The 21,968-nt window shown below is 51.2% G+C and overlaps 2 protein-coding genes across 6 annotated transcripts in view; one reads left to right on the top strand and one right to left on the bottom strand.

Moving 5' to 3' along the window:
• The window catches only part of MACROH2A2 (macroH2A.2 histone), a 52,576-nt gene extending 49,709 nt beyond the window's left edge, over positions 1–2,867 (top strand). Inside the window, exons 8-9 of one of the 2 annotated variants that reach the window (XM_081573898.1) lie at positions 341–515; positions 2,073–2,867. In XM_081573898.1, coding sequence (XP_081430024.1) covers positions 341–515; positions 2,073–2,238 — 341 coding nt within the window. In that variant the 3' untranslated portion in view covers positions 2,239–2,867. The remainder of the gene's footprint in view (positions 1–340; positions 516–2,072) is intronic. The other variant, XM_081573899.1, reaches the window with a different exon arrangement.
• An 8-nt stretch (positions 2,868–2,875) lies between these two features.
• AIFM2 (AIF family member 2, ferroptosis suppressor) lies at positions 2,876–20,996 on the bottom strand. Of its 4 annotated transcripts, none has more exons than XM_081573895.1 (10): positions 20,808–20,996; positions 12,380–12,573; positions 11,907–12,022; positions 10,647–10,766; positions 9,844–9,936; positions 7,571–7,679; positions 6,328–6,480; positions 4,937–5,137; positions 4,454–4,628; positions 2,876–3,846 (listed from the first exon to the last, which is right to left on the bottom strand). In XM_081573895.1, the coding sequence occupies exons 2-9, from the start codon at positions 12,555–12,557 to the stop codon at positions 4,477–4,479; spliced, it is 1,122 nt and encodes a 373-aa protein (XP_081430021.1). In that variant the 5' UTR covers positions 12,558–12,573; positions 20,808–20,996; the 3' UTR covers positions 2,876–3,846; positions 4,454–4,476. The 4 variants fall into 4 exon arrangements, with proteins under 4 accessions (XP_081430021.1, XP_081430019.1, XP_081430022.1 ...); XM_081573893.1 differs by having other exon boundaries at positions 2,876–3,138; XM_081573896.1 differs by having other exon boundaries at positions 12,380–12,570.
• Positions 20,997–21,968: the final 972 nt, after the last annotated feature.

Here is a 21,968-nt window from a genome sequence, read left to right as displayed (position 1 = left end):
TACTTGAGTGGGTTGCCATTTCCTCCTCCAGAGGATCTTCCCAACTTAGGGATCAAACCCACATCTCCTGCATTGGCAGGCAGATTCTCTACCACTGCACCCATACTACCTGGGAAGCCCCATACCTTTGATTAGGAGGCCAGAAGGCAGACCATGTGAACATCTGTGATGTGCTGTCACATCTGTTTTCACTGTTTACCCGAAGCTTGTGCCAACTGTCAAAAGCAATTCTGACATGGCTCTTCCTCTCCTAAGGAGGACACAAGAGATTCAGCCTAACCCCCTGGCTTAAGGTGAAGACATAAGAAATAACCTGCAGCATTTCTCTCTCATGTCCCAGCCGCCGTCAGCCAGTCGAGCGGACTTGCAGCCAAATTTGTCATCCACTGTCACATCCCTCAGTGGGGCTCTGACAAATGTGAAGAACAGCTTGAAGAGACCATCAAAAATTGCCTCTCGGCAGCAGAGGACAAGAAGCTGAAGTCGGTGGCATTCCCGCCCTTCCCCAGTGGCAGGTAAGATGTTCTCTTCTGGGCGGGCGGCAGGGATGCTGGGTCAGTTCATCCAGCCTTCTCCTTGGGAACCAGCTGTGCCCCCCACTTGGTCACATCCATCTTGGCCATCCCAGGGGACATAACCAAGGAATGCCAGTGGCAGCCAAGCACTTTGACCAGGTGACAGAGTGAGAAACCCAGTTTCCATTGTTCGAAACACAGAGAAAGGTAGCTTCCAGGAGGAAGGGGAGGCGAGAGTTCCTTTTTGAGAGCCAAGTTCAAAGTCCACGTGCCCACCAGCTGTCCCTGTCTAGAACACAGAATGGGAAACACCAGGCTCGAAGGCGCTTGCTTCTCAAAGCGTGGTCCACCGACCAGCAGCATGGAGCCCACAGAGTTAGGATGCAGATCTCGGAATCCCCAGGGGATTCCCATGCTGCTCTGGGGTTGGGCGAGCCCCGTGGCAGAGGCTGGAGAAGTGAAAGGTCCTCAGCAAGAGCTTGCTTTCAGGGGTTGGAGAAATGATTGCTCTCTCTGCCACAGACCCCAACTGGGTGCGGGAGCAATATTTCAGATAAATAATGAGGCTGTCTGTCCTCACATGTAGCATGGCCTCTCCCCTCACACTCACAGCCAGAGGAAGTTACGGCTTTAATTTTGAACACCCTCTCGAGAGAGAGTCCTCTGTAGCGAAGATATGATTTACAGTCTGAAGATGTTACAGCCAAGTCACACCAGAAGGCGGAGAGGGAAGGAATGAGGCCTAGCTTCCTGCCGCAATTCTATCCCAACCTAAGCAGGCAGTGCTGGGTCTCCATAGCCTGGTCCGGAGGCGCTGAGGATGGAATTCTCTGCATACAACTGCGACCACTCGCCGGGATGTCCTGGGCTGGGACGTGACAGCTGACCAAGGCCAGCCCATCCCAGACCCACCCAAGGGGGCCAGGGTGCCACCATGATGGTTGTGTCCCTGGCAGACAGCTCTCCTGTGGCATCCTGGGGCTTGGATCCCTGCCCAGAATCGTCACTGCTGAAATTACATTGGCACATCCATGTGGGTTAGTGAGAGGAAGGCGAAATGTGTGAAACAGAAATTAATGAAGATGTACCTCTTTTGAGCATACATTTGTGCACTTTAATAAACAATCCATTTAGCATGGAAACCAGTCTTGAGGGAGCTAATAAAAACTATACAGGCTTTCTGCAAGATCAGGTATTTTAAATACGGAGTTGGTATTTTTTAAAGCTAAGCCGGACTTGAGTCAGGTCACATAGATTCAAGCACGGGGCTCCTCACCAGCCAGCCCTAAAACCATGGTGCCTCTCTGAGCCAATGTGGCACCTGTAAAGTGGGGGCAATGACCCCTGCCTGTCTCCTTCCCAGGCTGTCCCTCATCTGGAGTCAAAAGAGATTGTGTGTGGATCCCTCTGCACACAGTAAGACCTTGAGTGACGGGAACAAGGGCCTGGTGCCAAGATAAGAAGGAACCACGTTGCCCCCACCCCAGGCTGAGGGCAGAGTTCCTTCATGGGCCCCAGGACCAAAGTGACATTGGCTTCTCTTTCCCTTTGGCACAGAAACTGCTTCCCCAAACAGACGGCAGCCCAGGTGACCCTCAAAGCCATCTCGGCCCACTTTGATGACTCGAGTGCATCCTCGCTGAAGAACGTCTACTTCCTCCTCTTTGACAGCGAGAGCATCGGCATCTACGTACAAGAGATGGCCAAGCTTGACGCCAAGTAGCCACCCTGCGCCCACAGGCGGCCATCACACTCACCAACGGGAATCAGGAGGATCAGAGTCACAGAAGCGGGGTTTTATCTTTAAAAGGAGAGAGGAAGGGTGACGGCAGGGGAGCGGAGGGCAGCTGAAAGGGAAGCGGGTAGCAGGAGCTGCAGGAGCAGGCCCTGCCCACGGGAAGAGCCCTCTGCATTTCTATTATTTTATATTCTTGTTAAAAAAAGAGCCTCAGTCCGTAATTAACCAGGTCTCCACCAGGGTTTTCTTTCTATGTGTTTTCTTCCTGTTGTTTTAGAACTTTTTTAAAAAAAAAACAGACTTTGTTTAGATTTATAGCATTGACTTTTACACACACACAAAATCCTTTCAAAATTCTTAAAATCTTCTGTTTCTCCTTTTTTTGCAAGGGAAGAGGGCGAAAAAAAAGTGACTTGGGCTTTGTTGGCTGTCTGTATTCAGTGACGGGAGAGAAGAAAATTAGAAAGGCATCTCACTGGTGCTTTTCTTTTCTGTTTTAGTCCCCCCACCTTTAACCCTATAATATCTGTAACTACTCTTAAAAAGATTTTGCTTCAGGCTTTTTGTTTTGTTTTGTTTTTTAAAGAAAATGAAAGGAAAAAAAAAAAAAGGATCCAGTGTCTTTCTTACAATATATTCTTTTATTGCAACATTGTCCTCAGTTTGGAGAACTGTGTCCCCATGGATGGACACTTCTAGAATGTTATAAATAGAACAAGGCCTGTCACTACAGGACGGAGGCTCCCACCATGCCAGGCCCCAGGGCAGACAGCACGCAATGGCTTGTGTTTCTCAGGCAGCAGGTCCCGCTTGCAGGAAGGGAGCCTGGTTGGTTGTGGTCCGCAGGAATGGAGGCCTGGGTGAAGCCTCCATGGGGTGGCCATCCTTTGGGAGAGAGGCACAGTCTCTCTTAGGCATGGGCAACAGCATGGAACAGACCTGGGCCACAGCCCAGACAGGATAGACCACAAGACCCCAGTGAGGCTGGTATCCTAAGAATTCTGGCCAAGTACCGAGAGGTTACCATTAAAAGTAGGCAGGGAGAGACAGGGTGGGCCAGGGCAGGGCCTGAATTTATTCAGATGAACTTATCAGCCACTTCTGCCTTAGGCTTGTGGTCCCAAATAGGCTTGTCCTGATTAGAAGTCCTCTCTCTAATAGAGGAGTCAACTTTTTATTTTTTATACCTTAACATCATTGGTGGCAGGCATTATTGCCACAAGGCTGAGCCTCCAGATAAGTGACATTGGGGTTGGTCAGGAAATCAGAGGAACAAAACCACAAAGGTTCCCACAGGGTACCCCTGCCCCAGCATCAGCTAGAGATTTGCCACTTACAAACTTGCCCATGACGCTAGCCTGGAAGCATGCAGGGGTTCCCCTGGTGAGCCCCAATCTATTCCCTGAATGTTAGCCAGATTGCAACCCATGAAAATGGTCACGCTACCTTGGGTGCCTTTCCTTAAAACACCCCCAGCAGCTGGCAGACCAGGCATCTGTCTTAACCCTTTAGATCTGTAAAAACTCGCTCTCTGGTAGAATGGACTAACCAGGAGGGAAATTTCATCTAATGCTTCTTGTATATAATCAGGATCTAAAAATAGAAATATATGTTTCATGAAGAATAAAGATAGTATGGACTAACAGTTTAAAAATCAGGCTCCTATTAACCTGAGTGTTGCAGGATGTACAGGCTTTCCCAGCCCCAATGTGATGGGAGAGGCTGGGATGCAGGCCATCTCTCCATCCCAGCCCCCCTTCCTTAGCTGGTCTCCTTGTGCAGGCCCTCCTTCCTGCCCTTACAGACAGGGAGATGCTTCCTGCCACCAGCAGAGGGAGCTCTCTCCCCTACTCTGCTCTGAATGCCACATACCACGCTCACACAGACACACACAGACACACAGACACACACACATCCAAGAGGAGGCTGGGGTAGAGAAGGCAGGCTATGCCCTTTCCAGGAGCAAGTGAACGCTTCAGCCAGCATGAGTGCGAGAACACCTTTCCAAACTCAGAGTTCCTTAGGGGTGTCTTTTAACACCAATATCCCTCTCCCTCTCCCAGTTTTTGGTTTTCTATAAGTCGTGTTTCTGGTCAGTACTTCACTGACATCTTACTCCAGGAAAAGAGCTTTTGCCCTTAGGCATTTGTCAAGTGGGTACCACCTGTCAAGAAATCTGATCCCCAGGCGGCAGTGGTACCTGTCTCTCGCCTGGCTTCCCCATCAAGGTGGAGACTGTTTCATGGTTTTCCAGCTCGTGGAGACCAACAGGTCCCGGCTCTTGGCCAGCCGGACCATGAGCCGCCCCACGTAGAAGCCGCTGATCTGGCCCACACCATCATTTCTCCCCATGGCCAGGAGGAACGTCAGCGAACCTGTGGAGCAGAAACAGGCACACAATCTAGAATCCTGCTCACTGTTCACGGGCCTGCAACTCCCTGGGCACAAACCCTTCCCGGGGCCTTCAGTGTCGGGGTGGGGAAATGCATATGGCTTCAGGAAGGTGGCCAAGTCCCCGACATATCTTCCTAGAGCTCTGGGTTGGGGATGGGGGTGTGGGCGGGTTTCTATCCCCAACTTTCAGAGTGTGTTCTAGCATTCAGGCATCCTAAAGTCCACAAAGGCTTCTCCATGTCTAACACAAACTCTCTTAAAGGCTGTGCTTCATGTGGGGCTTCCTAACCTGGCTTGTAGGTTTTTAGGGGCCTCTGTTTCATGGAGTTGACAATGTTGGCCACAGCGACGTTGGCGTGGAGGCTGGCGTGATAGGCCATCTTGGGCTCCCTCACATCGGCGCAGTCTCCGATGGCGTAGATGTGGCTGTAACCTTCCACCTGGAGGTACTCATTCACTCTCAGAGCGCCGTTGCCGGCCAGCCGATCGCCTGCCAGGAAGAACCAACCCGAAACCAAGATCCTGAGCTGCCGTGGGAAATGGTCACCTGAATGCAGTGAGGACTGGCTGTGGTGCTGGTCCGGCCACCCTCTAAAGGCACATCCTCAAGAGGCAAGTCTCCCTCCTGGTTTATTTCTGCCTGACCCCACCACCTCAGAACGCTTCCTGCAAAGGTGAGGTTACAATTCCAGGGTGGAAACTGGTCAGAAATATCAGAAAGGGTCACATCTTACAAAGCACACAAGTGTTTATAAGTTACCACGATTAACAAGAATTCACTTATGATGATGAAGTCACAACCTAGGCAAGTCTTGGATTTCCTTCTGAATGAGGATCAGATTTTTGAAATAAATGCAGGGCTTTAATAAATGATAAACTTTTCTTTATAAGGGACTTTAAACAATTTATCTCTGGAAATATAACATTAGGACCATTAGGTGTTAAGTCCTGGGATCTCTGTACATTTTAAGCCCTCGATCCCACCCCCAAACACAGCCAGGACTAGTTTCTTTCTGGGATTGGGTCATTCTTTTCTGCTAGACACAAGACAGGAGCTTCTTATCTAGGAAAGGTACTGGGGAGCATATGATGGGGACCTGGGGACACGCCCACAGTGGGGCCTGAGAAGGAACCACTGAGTCTCCAGCTCACAGATGGAGCCATGGGTCCAGCTCCCATTTTAGTTCAATAGGTCAATGCTGAGCTTTAAGAACAAGAGGTTTCATTATCGCCCCCACTCCTCAAGATTGTTCCAAGCTCAAGTGGTCAAATGTCTGGGTCAGGATTTGGGGAGGGCAGCATCTATGGACAGAGAAAGGCCTGACCCTGGAATTTCCTCTGCATCTGCAGAGAAAAGTAACAGAAAGCAAATCTTTCTCTCTGAAACCTGTTTCCATCTCTCACCACTAGGAGGCGGGATCCGATTTTGGAAGAGTCTGGTCACTTTGGGCACCTTGAGCTAAGTCACCATCAAAACAGCTGAGGGAAACACAGCAGGAGTGGACCCGAACTTGAAGTTTGATGTCACCATTCAGAAGACACCAAATGAGCTGTTGAGATAGGGTAGGGGTGGGGGGCAGAGCGCCGGTTCCTGGGGCAGAGTCCTGCAGGGCCTTCCCCGGGGGCTGGAGAGAGAAGAGGCAGCCTGCGGAGGGGCCCACTGCTCAACCTCCCACTTACCAAACGCGCTGCGGTAGGCTGCACTGTTGATCTTGATACCGTTGCAGACAATCACCAGGTTGGCCGCCACCTCCGTGCCTTTGTCCGTCTGCACGTTGATGCACTCGCAATGCTTGTTGACAGGCAGCGCCTCCAGGTTGCTCACCCGCTCACCTGTCAGGGGAGGCTCGTGACCAGGAGGCTGGCAGAGGGCAGGTGTGTCTCCAAGGCCGAGGCCCAAGCCAGGGCTGGCCTAACAGCCAGAGACCAGTGCGCTCTGCAGCCCTGAGAAGCACCAGCGGGACTTCTGGCCCCAAGGGACCCAAGGGGAGGCAGGTTCCAAGAAGCAACTTGGGGAAGTGAGGTTGAGTTTCCCAAGAGGTTCTGCGAAAAGCTATTTGAGGAAACCACCTCCCTGAATGTGTGCTCCACCAGCCCAGCCAGGCAGGACGAGCCCTCCAGGCTCACCCCCGTCAGGGACACGGGAAGTCGAGGGGCCCACTGTCCTTGCTGCTTGGAGGAGGGCTGTACAGCCACTTCCATGAAGCCCAGGAGCCGGAAGGGCTCTCATGGAGTAGACACCTCACCCTCCCAGCAAAAGGTGAGAGGGTTGGGCAGTGAACTGGGGGGTCACATCCTCAGAACAAGAGCCCCACCCTAACATGCTGGGTAGGTCTCTTCCCTCTTGCTCTGGACAAAAGCCACGCTCTTCATCATCCTCAAAAAGTGAAAGTGTTAGTCACTCAGTCGTGTCTGACTCTTTGCGACTCCATGAACTGTAGCCTGCCAGACTTCCTCTGTCCATAGAATTCTCCAGGCAAGAATACTGGAGTGGGTTGCCGTTCCCTTCTCCAGGGGATCTTCCCGACCCAGGGATTGAACCTGGGTCTAGATTCTTTACCATCTGAGTCACAGGGAAGTCCCACCACCCTCAAAATACAAACCAAAAACACCTCTTCTCTCCACCAAAGAGATATCATAATTCAGGTCAAATCTTTTACGTGATTTTTAAACCATTCAACAAATGGGTCCCACCTGTACTCCATCCAAAGCAACAGCCAGGACAGTGCTGCCCCCGCGACACAGAAATCTGTCAGGACCGGGGCCTCGGCCCTGCCCAGACACACCTCCAGCAGGACAATGGGGCTAAATGGGCACTGAACAGAGAGCCTGGGGCTGAGCGCGGACACCCTCGCTCGGACTGTGGGCAGAGACCAAGCCTCTGCTGGGGAGAGGGGCTGGGCAGGAGGGGCCTTGCACGTACTCAGCAGCAGCTGCACGCCTTTCCGGAGCAGAATCTCTTTCACCTCCTGCCGGACACAGGGCAGGAGCTCTGTGTCAGCGAGGGCCATCTGGGAGTGAATGAGAGTGACCTGGGGGCAAAGAACCACAGGGCAGAGAAAAAACACTGAGTCTCCCACTCACACAAAGAGGCCTGAAAACATAGCAGCCCTTCTCCCCCACCTCCTCCCAACTTCCAGTTTACAGGTGAGGAATCTGAGGCCCCAGGGAAGTAAGTGGCCCACTGGCAGACCAGTTATAAGGCAGTAAAGAATCTGCCTGCTATGCAGGAGACCCCAGTTCAATCTCTGGGTCAGGAAGGTCCCCTGGAGAAGGGAATGGCTACCCAGTCCAGTATTCTTGCCTGGAGAATCCCATGGACAGAAAAGCCTGGCAGGCTACATTCCATGGAGTCGCACAGAGTTGGACACAACTGAACAACTAACACTTTCACTTTCAGACCAGTTAATGGTGAGCTGGGCTGGAACCCATATCTCCCAGACTAGAATTCTTTCAGATGTGCCAATGCTTCTTGACACATACCTCACCGAGCGCCATGTGGAAAATGATTTTCAAGCATCCTTGGGTACTTACACAGTTTCTATGTAAGCCATCGACACTCTAAATCAGGCTGACATTTACACTAAAGCTGATTCTAAAACTGGTGCTTCCAGGCATGTCTATTTGCTGCCTGGGTCAGTGCAGTGAAGTGGAAGGCAGCCTGTAGAGATGTTCAGAGCTTGGACTTTGAAATCAGACTGCCTGGGTGGAAATCCCATCTCAGATATCCACTCAGACACCTCCCAAAGGCTTCGTAAGGTGGACAGTCCCACTCAGAGGAATCTTGTAATGATGACATGACAAAGTACAAAGCACATCACTCAGCACATGTACGTGTGTACTCAGTCATGTCTCTTTGGGTCCCCATGGACTGTAGCCCACCAGGCTCCTCTGTCCATGGGATTTCCCAGACAAGAATACTGGAATGGGTTGTCATTTCCGCCTCAAAAGGATCTTCCTGACACAAGGATTGAACTCACATCTCCTACATTGGCAGGTGGGTTCTTTACTGCTGAGCCACCTGGGAAGCCCCAACTCAGCACATACTGACTCCTTAATAAAGGGTAACTACTATTACTCTTACCTGTCTACTAATTATAAACATACAAGAAGTATACTGAGTTATTTACTACTTCAGACCAATCTCTACCCCATAAATCAAAATTAATCAACTTCTACATCAGTCACTCATAATAATTTCCAATAAATCATCAGAGAATAGCATATAATTAAGTTAGCCTGTATTGATCTTACTTTTCAAAACCAACCTGCCTTTCCCTAGGGAAAAAGAACCAGCCACAGGTGGCTCCCAGAAGCTGATCTGGCATCAGCTACAGGCAAGCTCTCGCCTCACAGATCCATAATAGCTGATCATCACTCAGCCCTACGCTGAGCCTTTACGGCCTGCTCCCTTTCTTTCCAAGATGCCAACAAGATGCCTCTACCCCTCCATAAACAGGAGCAGGGCCACCCTCTCGCAAGCAGAAAACAGTACTGGCCAGTCAGTCCTTCCCCAGCAGGGGCTGTGAGGGGTGCACTACAGGATCTATCTGTCCAGGGAGAAGATTACTGTCTCTTATCCAGAAAAAGTGAAAGTGTTAGTCGCTCAGTCATGTCTCATTCTTTTGCAACCCTATGGACTGTAGCCTGCCAGTCTCCTCTGTCCATGGGATTCTCCAGGCAAGAATACTGGAGGTGGGTTGCCGTTTTCTCTCCAGGGGATCTTCCTGACCCAAGGATCAAACCCAGGTCTGCTGCATTGCAGGCAGATTCTTCACTGTCTGAGCCACCAGGGAAACTCGTCTCTTATCCAGACAAGACACCAATGAGGGTATCTTTGACCAAGCTGGCTGTCAGCAAAAAGAGGTAATCAAAATTTCTATCACAAAGGAGAAATTGCTGCAGGGGACACGGGACTTAACCCTTTGTAATGTTTCCCCGCTGGGCTTGATCCTCTGGGTTGGCCTAGAGGGCACAATCTCTCACTGAACGAGGGCACACCCTAGCTCTACAGGAAGAATTCCCAGCAGAATGGGACTTTAGTGAGGCCCCAGTACAGAGAGCAGGAGATGGGAAACACATGCTCCCACTTTATGTTAATGAGACTCTCTTCCCAGGCCCTGAGCAAATTCTGATGTTCATTAGACAAAAAAGAAGCCCACTTTTGCGAGTTCAAAGCCAAGGTCACTGGCCCACCTCTTTCTCGGGGTACTCCGTTTTAATCTCTGCTGCCATCTCCACTCCTGCAGAGCCTCCTCCCACCACCACAATGGACTGTGAACGCTGGACCTGGAGAAGCAGGAAATGTAAGCATACCCTCAAGTCCACCCCACCTCTGGGTCCAGACTAGGAAGAGGGTACCTTGACCAAGGAAGCACAGAGAACCCTTTCCAAATTCAGGGTCCAAATATGCTTCCTGGGGGTCAGGCTCTTGCTGGGTGTCTCCCTGCATTTCTTACTAAGCTCTCACTACCTGCCCACCTTGCAGATGAGCGGATCTGCCTGATTTCATAGGCTAGATTCTTAACTTCAAGTCTAACGTCTGCTCATGACTATGTGAGAGGTTCCCCAGGCCTCTCAGTGGCTTTGCAGAGAGGGAAAGGCCTGACCTCAGTCACACAGCTGCATGACCTTCTCCAGGTCTCCATGCCTCATCTATTCATTCAGGGGGGACAGACCCATTCCACCCACCTCTCAGGATCCCCGTGAGAACCAAGAGCATGGATCCAAGCCCGCTCTGTAAAACACATGCCATGTACAAACAGGAGCCAATAGCTACATGAGCAAGTCTAGATGCCCATGTCCAGGCTTCATGACAGGTCCAAAGGTCTTCTCCCAGGAACCTCTTTCTGGTAACTCTGCATCTTGACAGTGCCTCTGCAGCCCCAGACACCTCCTGGGGGCTCCCTGCTGCAGCCCCAGGCATCCCACAGCTGTTTCACTCTCCAGGGTCCCCCAGCTCTGTCCTCAATCCCCGCCCCTGGAAGTGGGCAGCTCACCTGCATCACCATGTCCTCATAGGCCTGGATGGCCATCTGCTGGCTGGAAACCTGGTTAAACTTGCCCGGGAAGAGCCCGGTGCTGCCCGTGGCCAGGATGAGATGTGAAAAGGGTAGGGCCTGGGAGGAGCAAGGAAAAAAAGTTGAGGGTAGAGCCTGGGTTTCTGCATCCAACCCCAGGCTCCACCAGGCAAAAAACTATTTCTGGGGAATAAGTAGGATTCTAGCTTCCAATGTGGAGTTAGTCTAGAATCTCCCTATTACTACCATTATTTTAGAAGAAACTTCCCCCATCATGGCCAAAAGAAGAAAAAAAAAGAGGGAAGGAAATCCTGTTTGGAACCTAAATATTGGGCTAGCCAAAAAGTTCATTCATTCGGGTTTTTCCATAAGATGTTACAGATATAAAATTGACAGGCAGAGCTGCTCTGATGGGAAGGAGACTGGAGGATCTGTATCCCACTCAGCCCCCCACTCCCCCTTGGAGGACTGAGATGCCCTCAGGGACCCAAAACCACAGGATAAGGAGGTTCTCTATCATCATGCCAAGCAGAGGTTCTACAGTCTTAAAACTGATTCAAGGAGGACTGATTCACAAGACACCACACACTCACTAAAGACAGGAGTTGGAGCCCCTTTGTCCAACACCCACTTAGCTTTGACTAGAGCAGAGGGCCAGACTGGAGGGGACCCTCCAGTGGGTGGGCAGGTGGCGGCTCACTGACAGATTTCTGGTCCTTTGGGGATCCACCAGGCACTGAACTTACGCCATGCTGAGGAGCACAAACTCCAGGAGGAAAACCTCTGCACCCCTCCCCCACCAGGTGATGTGGGATCATGGTGCCTACCCTTTGATTCCAGACAGTGAGGGGGCCTCTGGGCTGGGCAAAAAAAACTGCCTGGGTCCACATGCTGGTGGAGTCTTTCCAGCTGTCGGGTCTTGGGCAAGCCTCTTAAGCTCGGGGTGCACTGAGACTACTCCACCTCCCTCCCAAGGTCAGAGTGGGCATTAAAGGAGAACACATGAGGCTTGAGACAGTGCCTGGCATACAGAGAGAGCTCCAAAAATGTCTGCACCACTCTCCTGTGGCCGCTGGGGTCTGGCCTCAGCTCAGGAGGCATCTGCTATCATCCAGGCACAGGGCAGGGATGGGGATGCCTCGTTCCTGAGGAGACCAGCCCAGGTATCCTCCCACCAGCAACCACATCCCAGGGGCCTCATGAAGTCAGTTGAGAATGGCCAGCCCCCACTGGACTCACCTGGCCATCTTCCAGCAGCACAGTCTGATTCTTCAGGTCTATCTCGACCACCAGGCCCTGCCTGAAGTTTTCCTTGAAGGTCACCGAGTAGGAAATGAAGGTCTTTTTGGCAAACCCTGGGGAATGGATAGAAAGGAGGTCACGGTATAAAGCTGGGCTGCCCACAGGAGGCCAGAATAACTCAGAACCTGTCCCGAGCTGCATGCCAACAGCAACACCCTTGGTTAAACGACCTCTGGGTAGCCACTACCCCCTAAAGCACCCAGTCTGAGCCCCAGATCCTCAAGGAAGCTCACACTCTGACTTCTGGGGCCTTCATGTGGTAGCTGCTTAAGGGCAGGGACTTAGGATTCCCCAGAATTTGTCAATGGTGGAATTTAGGCATCTTGCCGTAAAGGGAGAAAACCACCCTCTGACCCACAGTGGTGAATAGGCCACTGTCACAAAGAAAGCCCCAGAGAGGGGCCCCTTACCACTCTCCACGGAGGCCCGGAGGGCTGCCACATTGTGGTGGAAGGAGTCCTTCATGTCCACCAGCACAAAGGGGATGTTCAGTGCCTGCAGCTGGCTGGCGGCAGCGATGCCACCAAAGCCCCCGCCCACAATGACGATGTGCACGGCTCCCGCGTCCATCGAGACCTGGGACCCCATCTCGGACCAGGCACTACTGGGATAGGAGGAAAGACCACATCAGATTCAGGGGGGTTCAAAGTTGAGAAGGCAGAGGTGGGCTCACAGCAAAAAAGGCCTCAAATGCCAAGACTTGATCTTCTGAAAGCAAGCAATCACCTTTCAATGAAACTCCAATTTTTGTAAAATTTGAATTAAATTCCAAAGGAACAAGAGGAATCCTAATTCCATCTCATCCTCCCAGCCCCCCAGTTCCCTTCTCCAAGGCATCTACTATTACCGAGTTTATATGAATCTTTCCAGAGATATTCTGTGCACCTACAACCATGATTATTTTTTTTGTACACATTAAACAACTATTTTGCACTTATTTTCATTAATTAATATATTCATTCACTCAATAATATAAATTAATGAACCTCTTGCTCTTTGATGTGTTCTATGCTGTGGATGCCATAGTCAGAGACAGGCAGAAAGATAAGGCTTAGCCCTTGTAAAGGAAGGATTTCAAAATCAAAGGGCCAGTGGACAATGTAGGAAGCTGGGTAGGTGCACAGTAACAAGAAACAGTGGGTATACCTCTGGGGAACTGGTAAGTAGAGGCCACATTAAAGGAACTAACAAAATTCTTTAAGGACCGCACTAAGCAGACAGTGACCAGATTCCACCCAGCTCACAGGTCACCAGCTTCAGCCCCAGGTCTAAAGAGATCAGTTAGCCAGTAAGAAAACCAGCCTATAAAATAGGCTGCGGTGTGAGGCCATGACAGTGGGGTCAGGAGGAGGGGGCTGGAACAGAGGAGGTACAAAGAGACTGCTTGGTGACATCCCCCAGGAGAGAGGGAGCAGGAAGAAATCTGTGCTGAGAGACGAAACAGGGCTGGTTAAGGACCAAGAAGGAAGTCTGCAGGTGAGAAAGAGGCTGGAGAAGCACTGATCATGAGAGCTCCAGGGAGAGGGGCAGGCGATGCAAGGTCCTGCTTGATGTCCAGGAAAGGGGACCTGCAATCAAAGAGAGCATCTGCAAGGAAAGAGGGCCAGGTCTGCAGGCCAAGTGTGGCCCAGGCTCACACACATATGTGTGAACACGGCAAGGAGCGGAGAGGAAGCAGACAGACAGCAAGCTGCCAAAAAGCGAAGCAGAAGCACGTTCCAGCCCACCTGGTACCCTCTCGGGCAACACTGCAGGCAACTGGAAGGCCACCACTCTGTCCTGCATCATATGTGGTCTGGGGCACAACACCTCCCCTCTCTGGGCCTTCATTTACCCTCTGTAATGGGAGGGGCCAGCCTGCAATGTCCTTGAACAGTAGGTTTCCAAGACACGGTGGACCCTAGATCTTCCCACACTTATGGAGGCAGCTCATGGTTGGACCTCCAGGCACTGTTGCCATTGGTATTCAAATACACACTAATTTCTCCTCTGGGGAAGTAAAAACCTGGGTGATGGAGGGCAGATCTGGCATAGGAGATTGGAGGGAATTTAACTTTGCCTCTCATTGACTAAATGGTCCCCAATGTGTTGAAACTTATGCATTCTACAATTTTTTTTAATTATGACTTTTTTATTGGAGGAGAAATATCAATAACCTCAGATATGCAGATGACACCACCCTTATGGCAGAAAGTGAAGAAGAACTAAAGAGCCTCTTGATGAAAGTGAAAGAGGAGAGTGAAAAAGTTGGCTTAAAGCTCAACATTCAGAAAACTAAGATCATGGCATCCGGTCCCATCACTTCATGGCAAATAGATGGGGAAACAGTGGAAACAGTGGCTGACTTTATTTTTGGGGGCTCCAAAATCACAGCAGATGGTGATTGCAGCCATGAAATTAAAAGACTCTTACTCCTTGGAAGGAAAATTATGACCAACCTAGACAGCATATTAAAAAGCAGAGACATTACTTTGTCAACAAAGGTCCGTCTAGTCAAGGCTATGGTTTTTCCAGTAGTCGTGTATGGATGTACTGCTGCTGCTGCTGCTGCTAAGTCACTTCAGTCGTGTCCAACTCTGTGCGACCCCATAGACGGCAGCCCACCAGGCTCTCCAGTACCTGGGATTCTCCAGGCAAGAACACTGGAGTGGGTTGCCATTTCCTTCTTCAATGCATGAAAGTGAAAAGTGAAAGTGAAGTTGCTCAGCCGTGTCTGACTCTTAGCGACCCCATGGACTGCAGCCTACCAGGTTCCTCTGTCCATGGGATTTTCCAGGCAAGAGTACTGGAGTGGGGTGCCATTGCCTTTTCTATATGGATGTGAGAGTTGGACTATAAAGAAAGCTGAGTGCTGAAGAATTGATGCTTTTGAACTGTGGTGTTGGAGAAGACTCTTGAGAGTCCCTCGGACTGCATGGAGATCCAACCAGTCCATCCTAAAGGAGATCAGTCCTGGGTGTTCATTGGAAGGACTGATGTTGAAGCTGAAACTCCAATACTTTGGCCACCTGATGCAAAGAACTGACTCATTTGAAAAGACCCTGATGCTGGGAAAGATTGAAGGCAGGAGGAGAAGAGGACGACAGAGGATGAGATGGTTGGATGGCATCACCAACTCACTGGACATGAGTTTGGGTAAACTGCGGGAGTTGGTGATGGACAGGGAGGCCTGGCATGTTGAGGTTCATGGGGTCGCAAAGAGTCAGACACAACTGAGCAACTGAACTGAACTGAATTGCTTTACAATATTGTATTGGCCTCTGCCATATGTCAACAGGAATCAGTTTTACAAATGAGAAACTGACAGGGGGACCAAAACAAGACCCCAGCAGGTATTGTCACCTTCACTGTCCCAGGCCCTCAGAAAGGTTGTCCAGATATAGCCCGAGGTGTGTTCATCAGGCTGAATCTGCCATCCGGGCCAGGACCCAAGAGGACCCCAGGGACCAGCCAGGGTCAGAAGCAGACACCAGGAGCTGAATGGGGCCTGAGAATGTGGCAGGTAGTCAGGCAGGCTATGGAAGGGGTACGTTTCATCCGCCCCCTTCAACATGGCCCCTCTCTGTGCCAACCTGCCCTTGGGGCCAGCAGCCAGTGAGGAGGTCAGAGAACCACCCAGAGAGCTCTGCTTCCAAAGCTAGGGGGTCATAGGACTAAGGCTACCAGCTTGCTGGGGAGAGGGGTCCACCATGGGCCACCCAGGGAAGCTTGAGATGAGCCTTGAAAAACAGCTGGAGCCAAGGGCCTTCATCACAGAGGAAATAGCTTAGGCTAAGAAGTCTAGTGGCAAGAAGGGAGGGTGTGTGAAGGGTTCAAGGAACAGGTTTGGGCAGCCAGGAGAGCAGGTGACAGGGGCCAGCACACACAGAGGTCAGGCCAGCGTCTGGGCCTACAGGCTGCCCTGAGGCCCTCACAGGGAAGAAAGCCCTGTGAGCCCAGCATAGGCTGGACGGGCAATGGGTTAGTCAAAGGAGTTGAACTCCTGCTCCCTCAGCGCCCCAGGGATCATTAAGTGGTTCCCTGGAGGGCAAACCCTGGCCTCACCCAACTAGGCACAGCCTTTGATAAATGTGAACTGATTCTCTAGTTGTCCAGGTGCAGAGTGTGGGGCCTGAGCACATAGCCAGGCCCAGGAAGGGCTGCAGTAGCCGGGTTGGGGAGGAGAGGCGTTTCTTAGCCACAAGCTGCCTGAAGCCCCTCTCCTGGAATCCGCCCTTCTCTCTCCTCCACTGACCTTGACACACCTACTTGCGGACTGGGGGCCTGGCGGCGCTCTGCCCAAGACTCTTGGACACCCACCTCTCCCTTGGCTCGTCCAATGCCAGTTCTCACCTGAGCCCAAAGACAACTGGACTCCCCTCTGATCAGCCGTGACCTACTTCACAAGACATCTAAACCCTTGGCTTAAGCCACGGATCTGCACTCCCAGGCACACACCCGATAGGTGCTCAGAAAGCAAGTGTGCAGTTGGTGATGTTGAATTATAGGTTCTAATGTAGTAGCAGTGCTGAGCAAACAGCCTCAACCAATGGGCAAATCCATCAATCAATGGAAACCTCCACCAATGGGAGATTATAGGCTACGCTATTATACAGCCATACAATGGAATATTCTGGAGGCAGTTTTACAGTGGAAGATTTTTTACATGAAAAGTTTGTTCATGATTCATCCACACCCACAGTTTATACAAGACCAAGAGAGAACCATAACATCAACTATGGTCTGTGGGTGATTATGTCAATGTAGGTTCATCAAATGTGACAAATGGAGCACTCCGGTGAGTGATGTCAATAATAGAAGAGGCTATACATGTGTCGGACAGAGGGCATATAGGAAATTTCTGTGCCTTCCACTCAGTTTTGCTGTGAACTTACGACTACTCTAAAAACATCATAAAGTCTTAAAAAAAAAAAAAGCTTTTCCATGAAAAAGTCAGACAACAGAACAGCACATAGAGCCTGATCTCATTTGTGGGCCACCAAGCAGAGGCGCTTAACTACACCTACACACATGCACACAATGATGACAACAGCGGGCATCCACTGAGCTTTCAACAACATCTTTGCATTCAGTGGCAGGTGTTCCTCTTTATCTTGGCAAGAACTTCAGGAACTTGCCCAAGTTCAATCCTTGGCAGTCCGACCACCTCTGCATTCTAAACCTAAATGCTAATAGTGCTTGCTAGATGATGTTTTTACTTTCTTCTTTGAGCTTTTTTCCTCTTTTTTTGTACTGTTTGAATATTTTTAACTGAGTATGCCGCTTTACAGAAATAATAAAGTTTTAAAGACAGAGCAGGCCTCCTACTGTCTAATTTTCTAAATTGAGATATTTGGGGGATTTCTCTGGCAGTCCAGTGGTATGACTCTGCACTTTCACTGTCGAGGGCCCAGAGTCAATCCCTGGTCAGGGAACCAAGATTCTGTAAGCCATGCGGTGCAGTGAGATGTTTTTCATATATTATGAAATTCACTATCTTAGAGTGTACAACCCAGTAGATTCTAGTACATTCGTAAAGTTGTACAATCGTCACCACAATATGATACCAAAATATGTTCATCACTACTCCCCCTAAAAAAAAAAACCCCATATCCATTAGCATTTGTTTCTCATTCCTTCCTCCCTCCAACCCCTGTAATCATTAATCTTTGTGTCACTATAGATGTGCCTATTTCATACCTTTTGCTTCTGGTTTCTTGTGCTTAGCATGATATTTTCAAAATTCATCCAAGCTGTAACTTGTATCAGTATTTCATTTTTTTTTTTTTTATGGCTGAGTATGGACTATAAGGAGAAGGCAATGGCACCCCAATCCAGTACTCTTGCCTGGAAAATCCCATGGACGGAGGAGCCTGGTGGGCTGCAGCCCATGGGGTCGCTAAGAGTTGGACGTGACTGAGCGACTTCACTTTCACTTTTCCCTTTCATGCACTGGAGAAGGAAATGGCAACCCACTCCAGTGTTCTTGCCTAGAGAATCCCAGGGACAGGGGAGCCTGGTGGGCTGCCATCTATGGGGTCGCACAGAGTCGGACACAACTGAAGTGACTTCCAGCAGCAGCAGCATGGACTATAAAGAAAGCTGAGCACAGAAGAATTGATGCTTTTGAACTGTAGTGCTGGAGAAGACTCTTGAGAGTCCCTTGGACTGCAAGGAGATCCAACCAGTCCATCCTAAAGGAGATCAGTCCTGGGTGTTCATCAGAGGGACAGATGTTGAAGCTGAAACTCCAATACTTTGGCCACCTCATGAGAAGAGTTGACTCATTGGAAAGGACCCTGATGCTGGGAAGGATTGGGGGCAGAAGGAGAAGGGGACGACAGAGGATGAGATGGCTGGATGGCGTCACCGACTCGATGGACATGAGTTTGGGTAAACTGTGGGAGTTGGTGATGCACAGGGAGGCCTGGTGTGCTGCGATTCATGGGGTCGCAGAGTCGGACACGATTGAGTGACTGAACTGAACTGAATATTCTATTGTATGGAGATACCACACTGTGTTTATCCTTTGGTCCACTGACGGAGATTTCAGTTGTTTCCCCCTTTTGGCTAAAGTGAATAATGCTGCTATGAATGTACAACTCTTTGTGTGAACAAAAAAATTCTCTTGAGTATACACCTGTAAGTGGAATTGCTGGGTCCCATGGTAACTCTTGACTTCACTTTTTGAGGAATTGCAAACCCACCATCTGATTTTACTGATCAACCCAAAAGAATGAGCACAGAGGATCCTAACTGAATCTTCCCAGATGCAGAAATGTTAGCATAAAAGAAGGTCCAAGAGAACAAATCCTAACTGTCCAGCAACCCCTAAGTAATGTTATCTTTGCCTTTCCCCAACACACACACAATCTGGTTTATACTCAGATTTTCTCAGTAAATCCTGTTTTCTCTGCCAAGGACACCCAGCCTGATCCCAATGGGACTCTTCTCTGATAAAACAAAGGGCTTTTAGGAATCTACTGAAAAACAAGGAAGTTACATTTAGGCCAAAGCTGTGAAGAGGTCACGCCTCAGAAGACACACAGAGGGAACCATGTGGGCCCTGATCAAAGGGTGGATATCACCCCAGAATTGTTTCATAGAGATTACAAATAAAACCTACTGCTTTCAAGAGCTCACTGGTTATGCCCAAGGTAGATTCCACAGCCATTTCCAGAGTGGCTGCCCTGGATGAGAGGGCCTAGCATGCGTGCGTGCGTGTGTGTATGCGTGCATGCATTGTTCATGTGTGCTAAGTCGCTTCAGTCATGCCTGACTCTTTGCGACTCCATGGACTGTAGCCTGACAGGTTCCTCTGTCCAGGGAGTTCTCCAGGCAATAATACTGGAGTGAGTTGCCTTTCCTTCTCCAGGGGATCTTCCTGACCCAGGGATCAAACCTGCGTCTCCTGCATTGCAGGTGGATTCTTTACCACTGAGCTACCGAGGAAGACCTGAGAGGGCCTAGAGAGTGACTCAAAACACCATGAACATACCCCTCCCCACGGGGGAAGGCAAAGGTGTGAGTGGCCTCCCTTGCTGGACACCAGGGCCCAGGCTGAGAGTGGGCACTCCACGGCCAGCTCCTCAGGGAAGATATGCAAAACAAAACCCCAAAAGACCAGTTTCCGAAAGGGACTCAAAGTCTGGAGAGGGGGTTGTCGTTTCATGTCCCAGGAGAGGGCATTTTTGGACAGACAGGTTCCTTCATGTGTCATATAGCCTCTGGTGCCAAAACCCAGGCCACACAACTTGTACAGTCTCCTGGGAGCCAGTCACTTTGTGGTTCCCTTAACATCCCCACAGTCTGGGCCTGGACCCTGGCTTCCTCATTTCACCACCAGACATAGAGATCAGGCTGGCCCTGGAGCACACCTGCTCTGCGTGGCTCCTCACTTACCTGCTGGATAGTCCTGAGCAAAGGCCCATCCAGCTGGGCCTCATCTCCCCCTCTGAAATGGACCCTCCAGGTGCCAGGTTACTCACCGCGCTCCTTGGAGGCCTCTGAGAGCTTGGGGCACTTTCACACCCAAGGAGGCCTCCTTGATGTTTTAACACATTTGCATATTTTGAACACAAGGTGCAGAGCTGGGACACATGTAAGCCCCTTCCCAAACCATGTCTGAACCTCTGCCCTGTGCCTGCCCTGCTGTGAGACCATCAGCTCCCAAGCGCCTTGCCCCTCCCAATCTCATGGTACAATCAAGGGCCAGAGAGAGTGTAACCAGAGGAGAAAGACAAGGTGTATTTAATGGGTGCTTTGAAAGAAAAATGCCAGACATCAGGCACCAAAAGCAGCTCCCGCTGGATCAGGAGTTCCCGGACCCCGCCGGCCCATCAGAGTTACTTGAGTCACCTCTGGCCTTAGTTTCCGGGAACGCTGGAGCTCCGTGGAGAACCGGACCTCCCAGTGCACCCTGGAGCCTGTGGGCACTGGGTAATCCCTGCATTTTCCTCCTGACCCTGAGGCTTTGCTCCTGCCTTGTGACACCGGCTTCAGTCCGCCCACGGTGGCTTCCACCATCTAGCCGCGACCCTCGGAGCCCTCCCGGGATGGGGGAGTGGGGAGAGGGGAGGGGGGAGGGTGTCTGTCTTACTTGGGAAGACTTAGCACGGATCTCCTGGGTTGGGGGTGGACGGGGTGGCAGGCAAGTTTGCTCCATCCTCGCTGGAGCAAACCTCCCCCTTGACTTTTGGGGGACCTGGGGGGCGGTGCAGGCCTGAACCCCGCTTCCCATACAGATCGCCCTCTCCTCCCAAAGCCACATCAGGCGCCTCGGCCCCCGACGCTGTTCCGGGCAACTTGGGGCCCAGCAGGCGCGGGGGTCCCGGAGAGCCCGCCCGGCGCGCCCCTCACCTGCCGGCGGCCTCTTGCCGCTCCCGCTCCCGCCAGCAGCTCCCGTTGTCGCCGCCCGGCCCGAGGCCCCGCCCGGGCCGGCGTGACTCGGCGCGTCCGCCCTCCAGCCTGGGCTGTGCCCCCGGCGGCCCCCCAGGGAACTGCAGCCGCCCGGGAGTCAACCGCCCCAACCGTGTGCCCTTGACCCCTGCGGCCGAGGCCGCCCGCGCTGCGCCGGCAGGGCTCCCCTGCCGGACCCCCTACCAGTCACCGTTCCTTAGAGCGCGGGCTCCGACGCGGGCTGTGGGACCTCGGAGGCGCGGATCACCAGCCTTCTGCTCTCGCTTAGGTAACAAGTTGAGCACCTAATCCATGCCTGCTATTGTGCTAGGCGCGCGGGGTGGGGGCGAGGGGTTGTAAAATGTAGAACAAGACAGGTATAGTTTCTGCTTTCCTCGAGGTTGATAGTCTGGGGAAAGATACTAAACTGCAATATGTGTGTGTGTGTGTGTGTGTGTGTGTGTGTGTGTGTGTGTATCACTAATTGCAGTAAGAAAGATTGGAGGCAAAAGAAGAGTGCCAAGGCCTCTCTCTAAGGATAAGTTAGCCCTGGGCAGAGAGGAGGCAAGTGTACTCTGGGTGTGCAAAGACCGAGGCAGGATAAAGAACTGACAATGGGGGCATTGCAGGGGAGGTTGGGGACAGAGCAGCCCAGCGTGGCAGGATGGCGCAAGCCTCCAGGCCCTGGTGAAGACTGTCCAGGGCAATGGGGAGCCACTGCTCAGTTTGCTTGGGTTTGTTGGGTTTGTTGTTTGGTTTTTTTGGGGGGTGGGAGGGGTTGTTTTGGTTTGGGTTTATTTTTGGCCACAGCATGAGGGATCTTAGTTCCCTAATGGGGGATCAAACCCATGCCCCTGCAGTGGAAGTGTGGATCCTAACCACTGGACCACCAGGGAAGTCCCACTGCTGGGTTTTAAGCAGAAGAGTGAGGTCTGAGTTATATTGGAGGGTGAAAAGATGGGGGAATAGAGGGCTTCCTGAAACTGGGGGAACTAGGTAGGAGGAGAGTCCAGAGGGAAGAAGAAAGCGGTTGGACTCAGATCTGTTAAGAAATGTACTGATGCAAACTGGAGGTAGGATCGAGCCAATTTGGTGACAGATAAACCATCTTCTGGAGAAGAA

The sequence above is a fragment of the Giraffa tippelskirchi genome, chromosome 2 (genome assembly GCF_054371585.1).
Source record: "Giraffa tippelskirchi isolate mGirTip1 chromosome 2, T2T-mGirTip1v1.2.pri, whole genome shotgun sequence".
In the NCBI taxonomy this organism is placed as follows: domain Eukaryota; kingdom Metazoa; phylum Chordata; class Mammalia; order Artiodactyla; family Giraffidae; genus Giraffa; species Giraffa tippelskirchi.
This window is presented reverse-complemented; position numbering and strand designations above follow the sequence as displayed.

What these genes read in the sequence shown, in the direction of transcription:
- AIFM2 (XM_081573895.1), bottom strand. Translation starts at nt 12,557, where the DNA reads ATGGGGTCCCAGGTCTCGATGGACGCGGGAGCCGTGCACATCGTCATT. An exon ending in CGGAGTACCCCGAGAAAGAG is followed by an intron (nt 7,680 to 9,843) that starts GTGGGCCAGTGA and finishes CTTTGCCCCCAG; the next exon opens with GTCACTCTCATTCACTCCCA. An exon ending in AGGCGTGCAGCTGCTGCTGA is followed by an intron (nt 6,481 to 7,570) that starts GTACGTGCAAGG and finishes CTCCCCTGACAG; the next exon opens with GTGAGCGGGTGAGCAACCTG.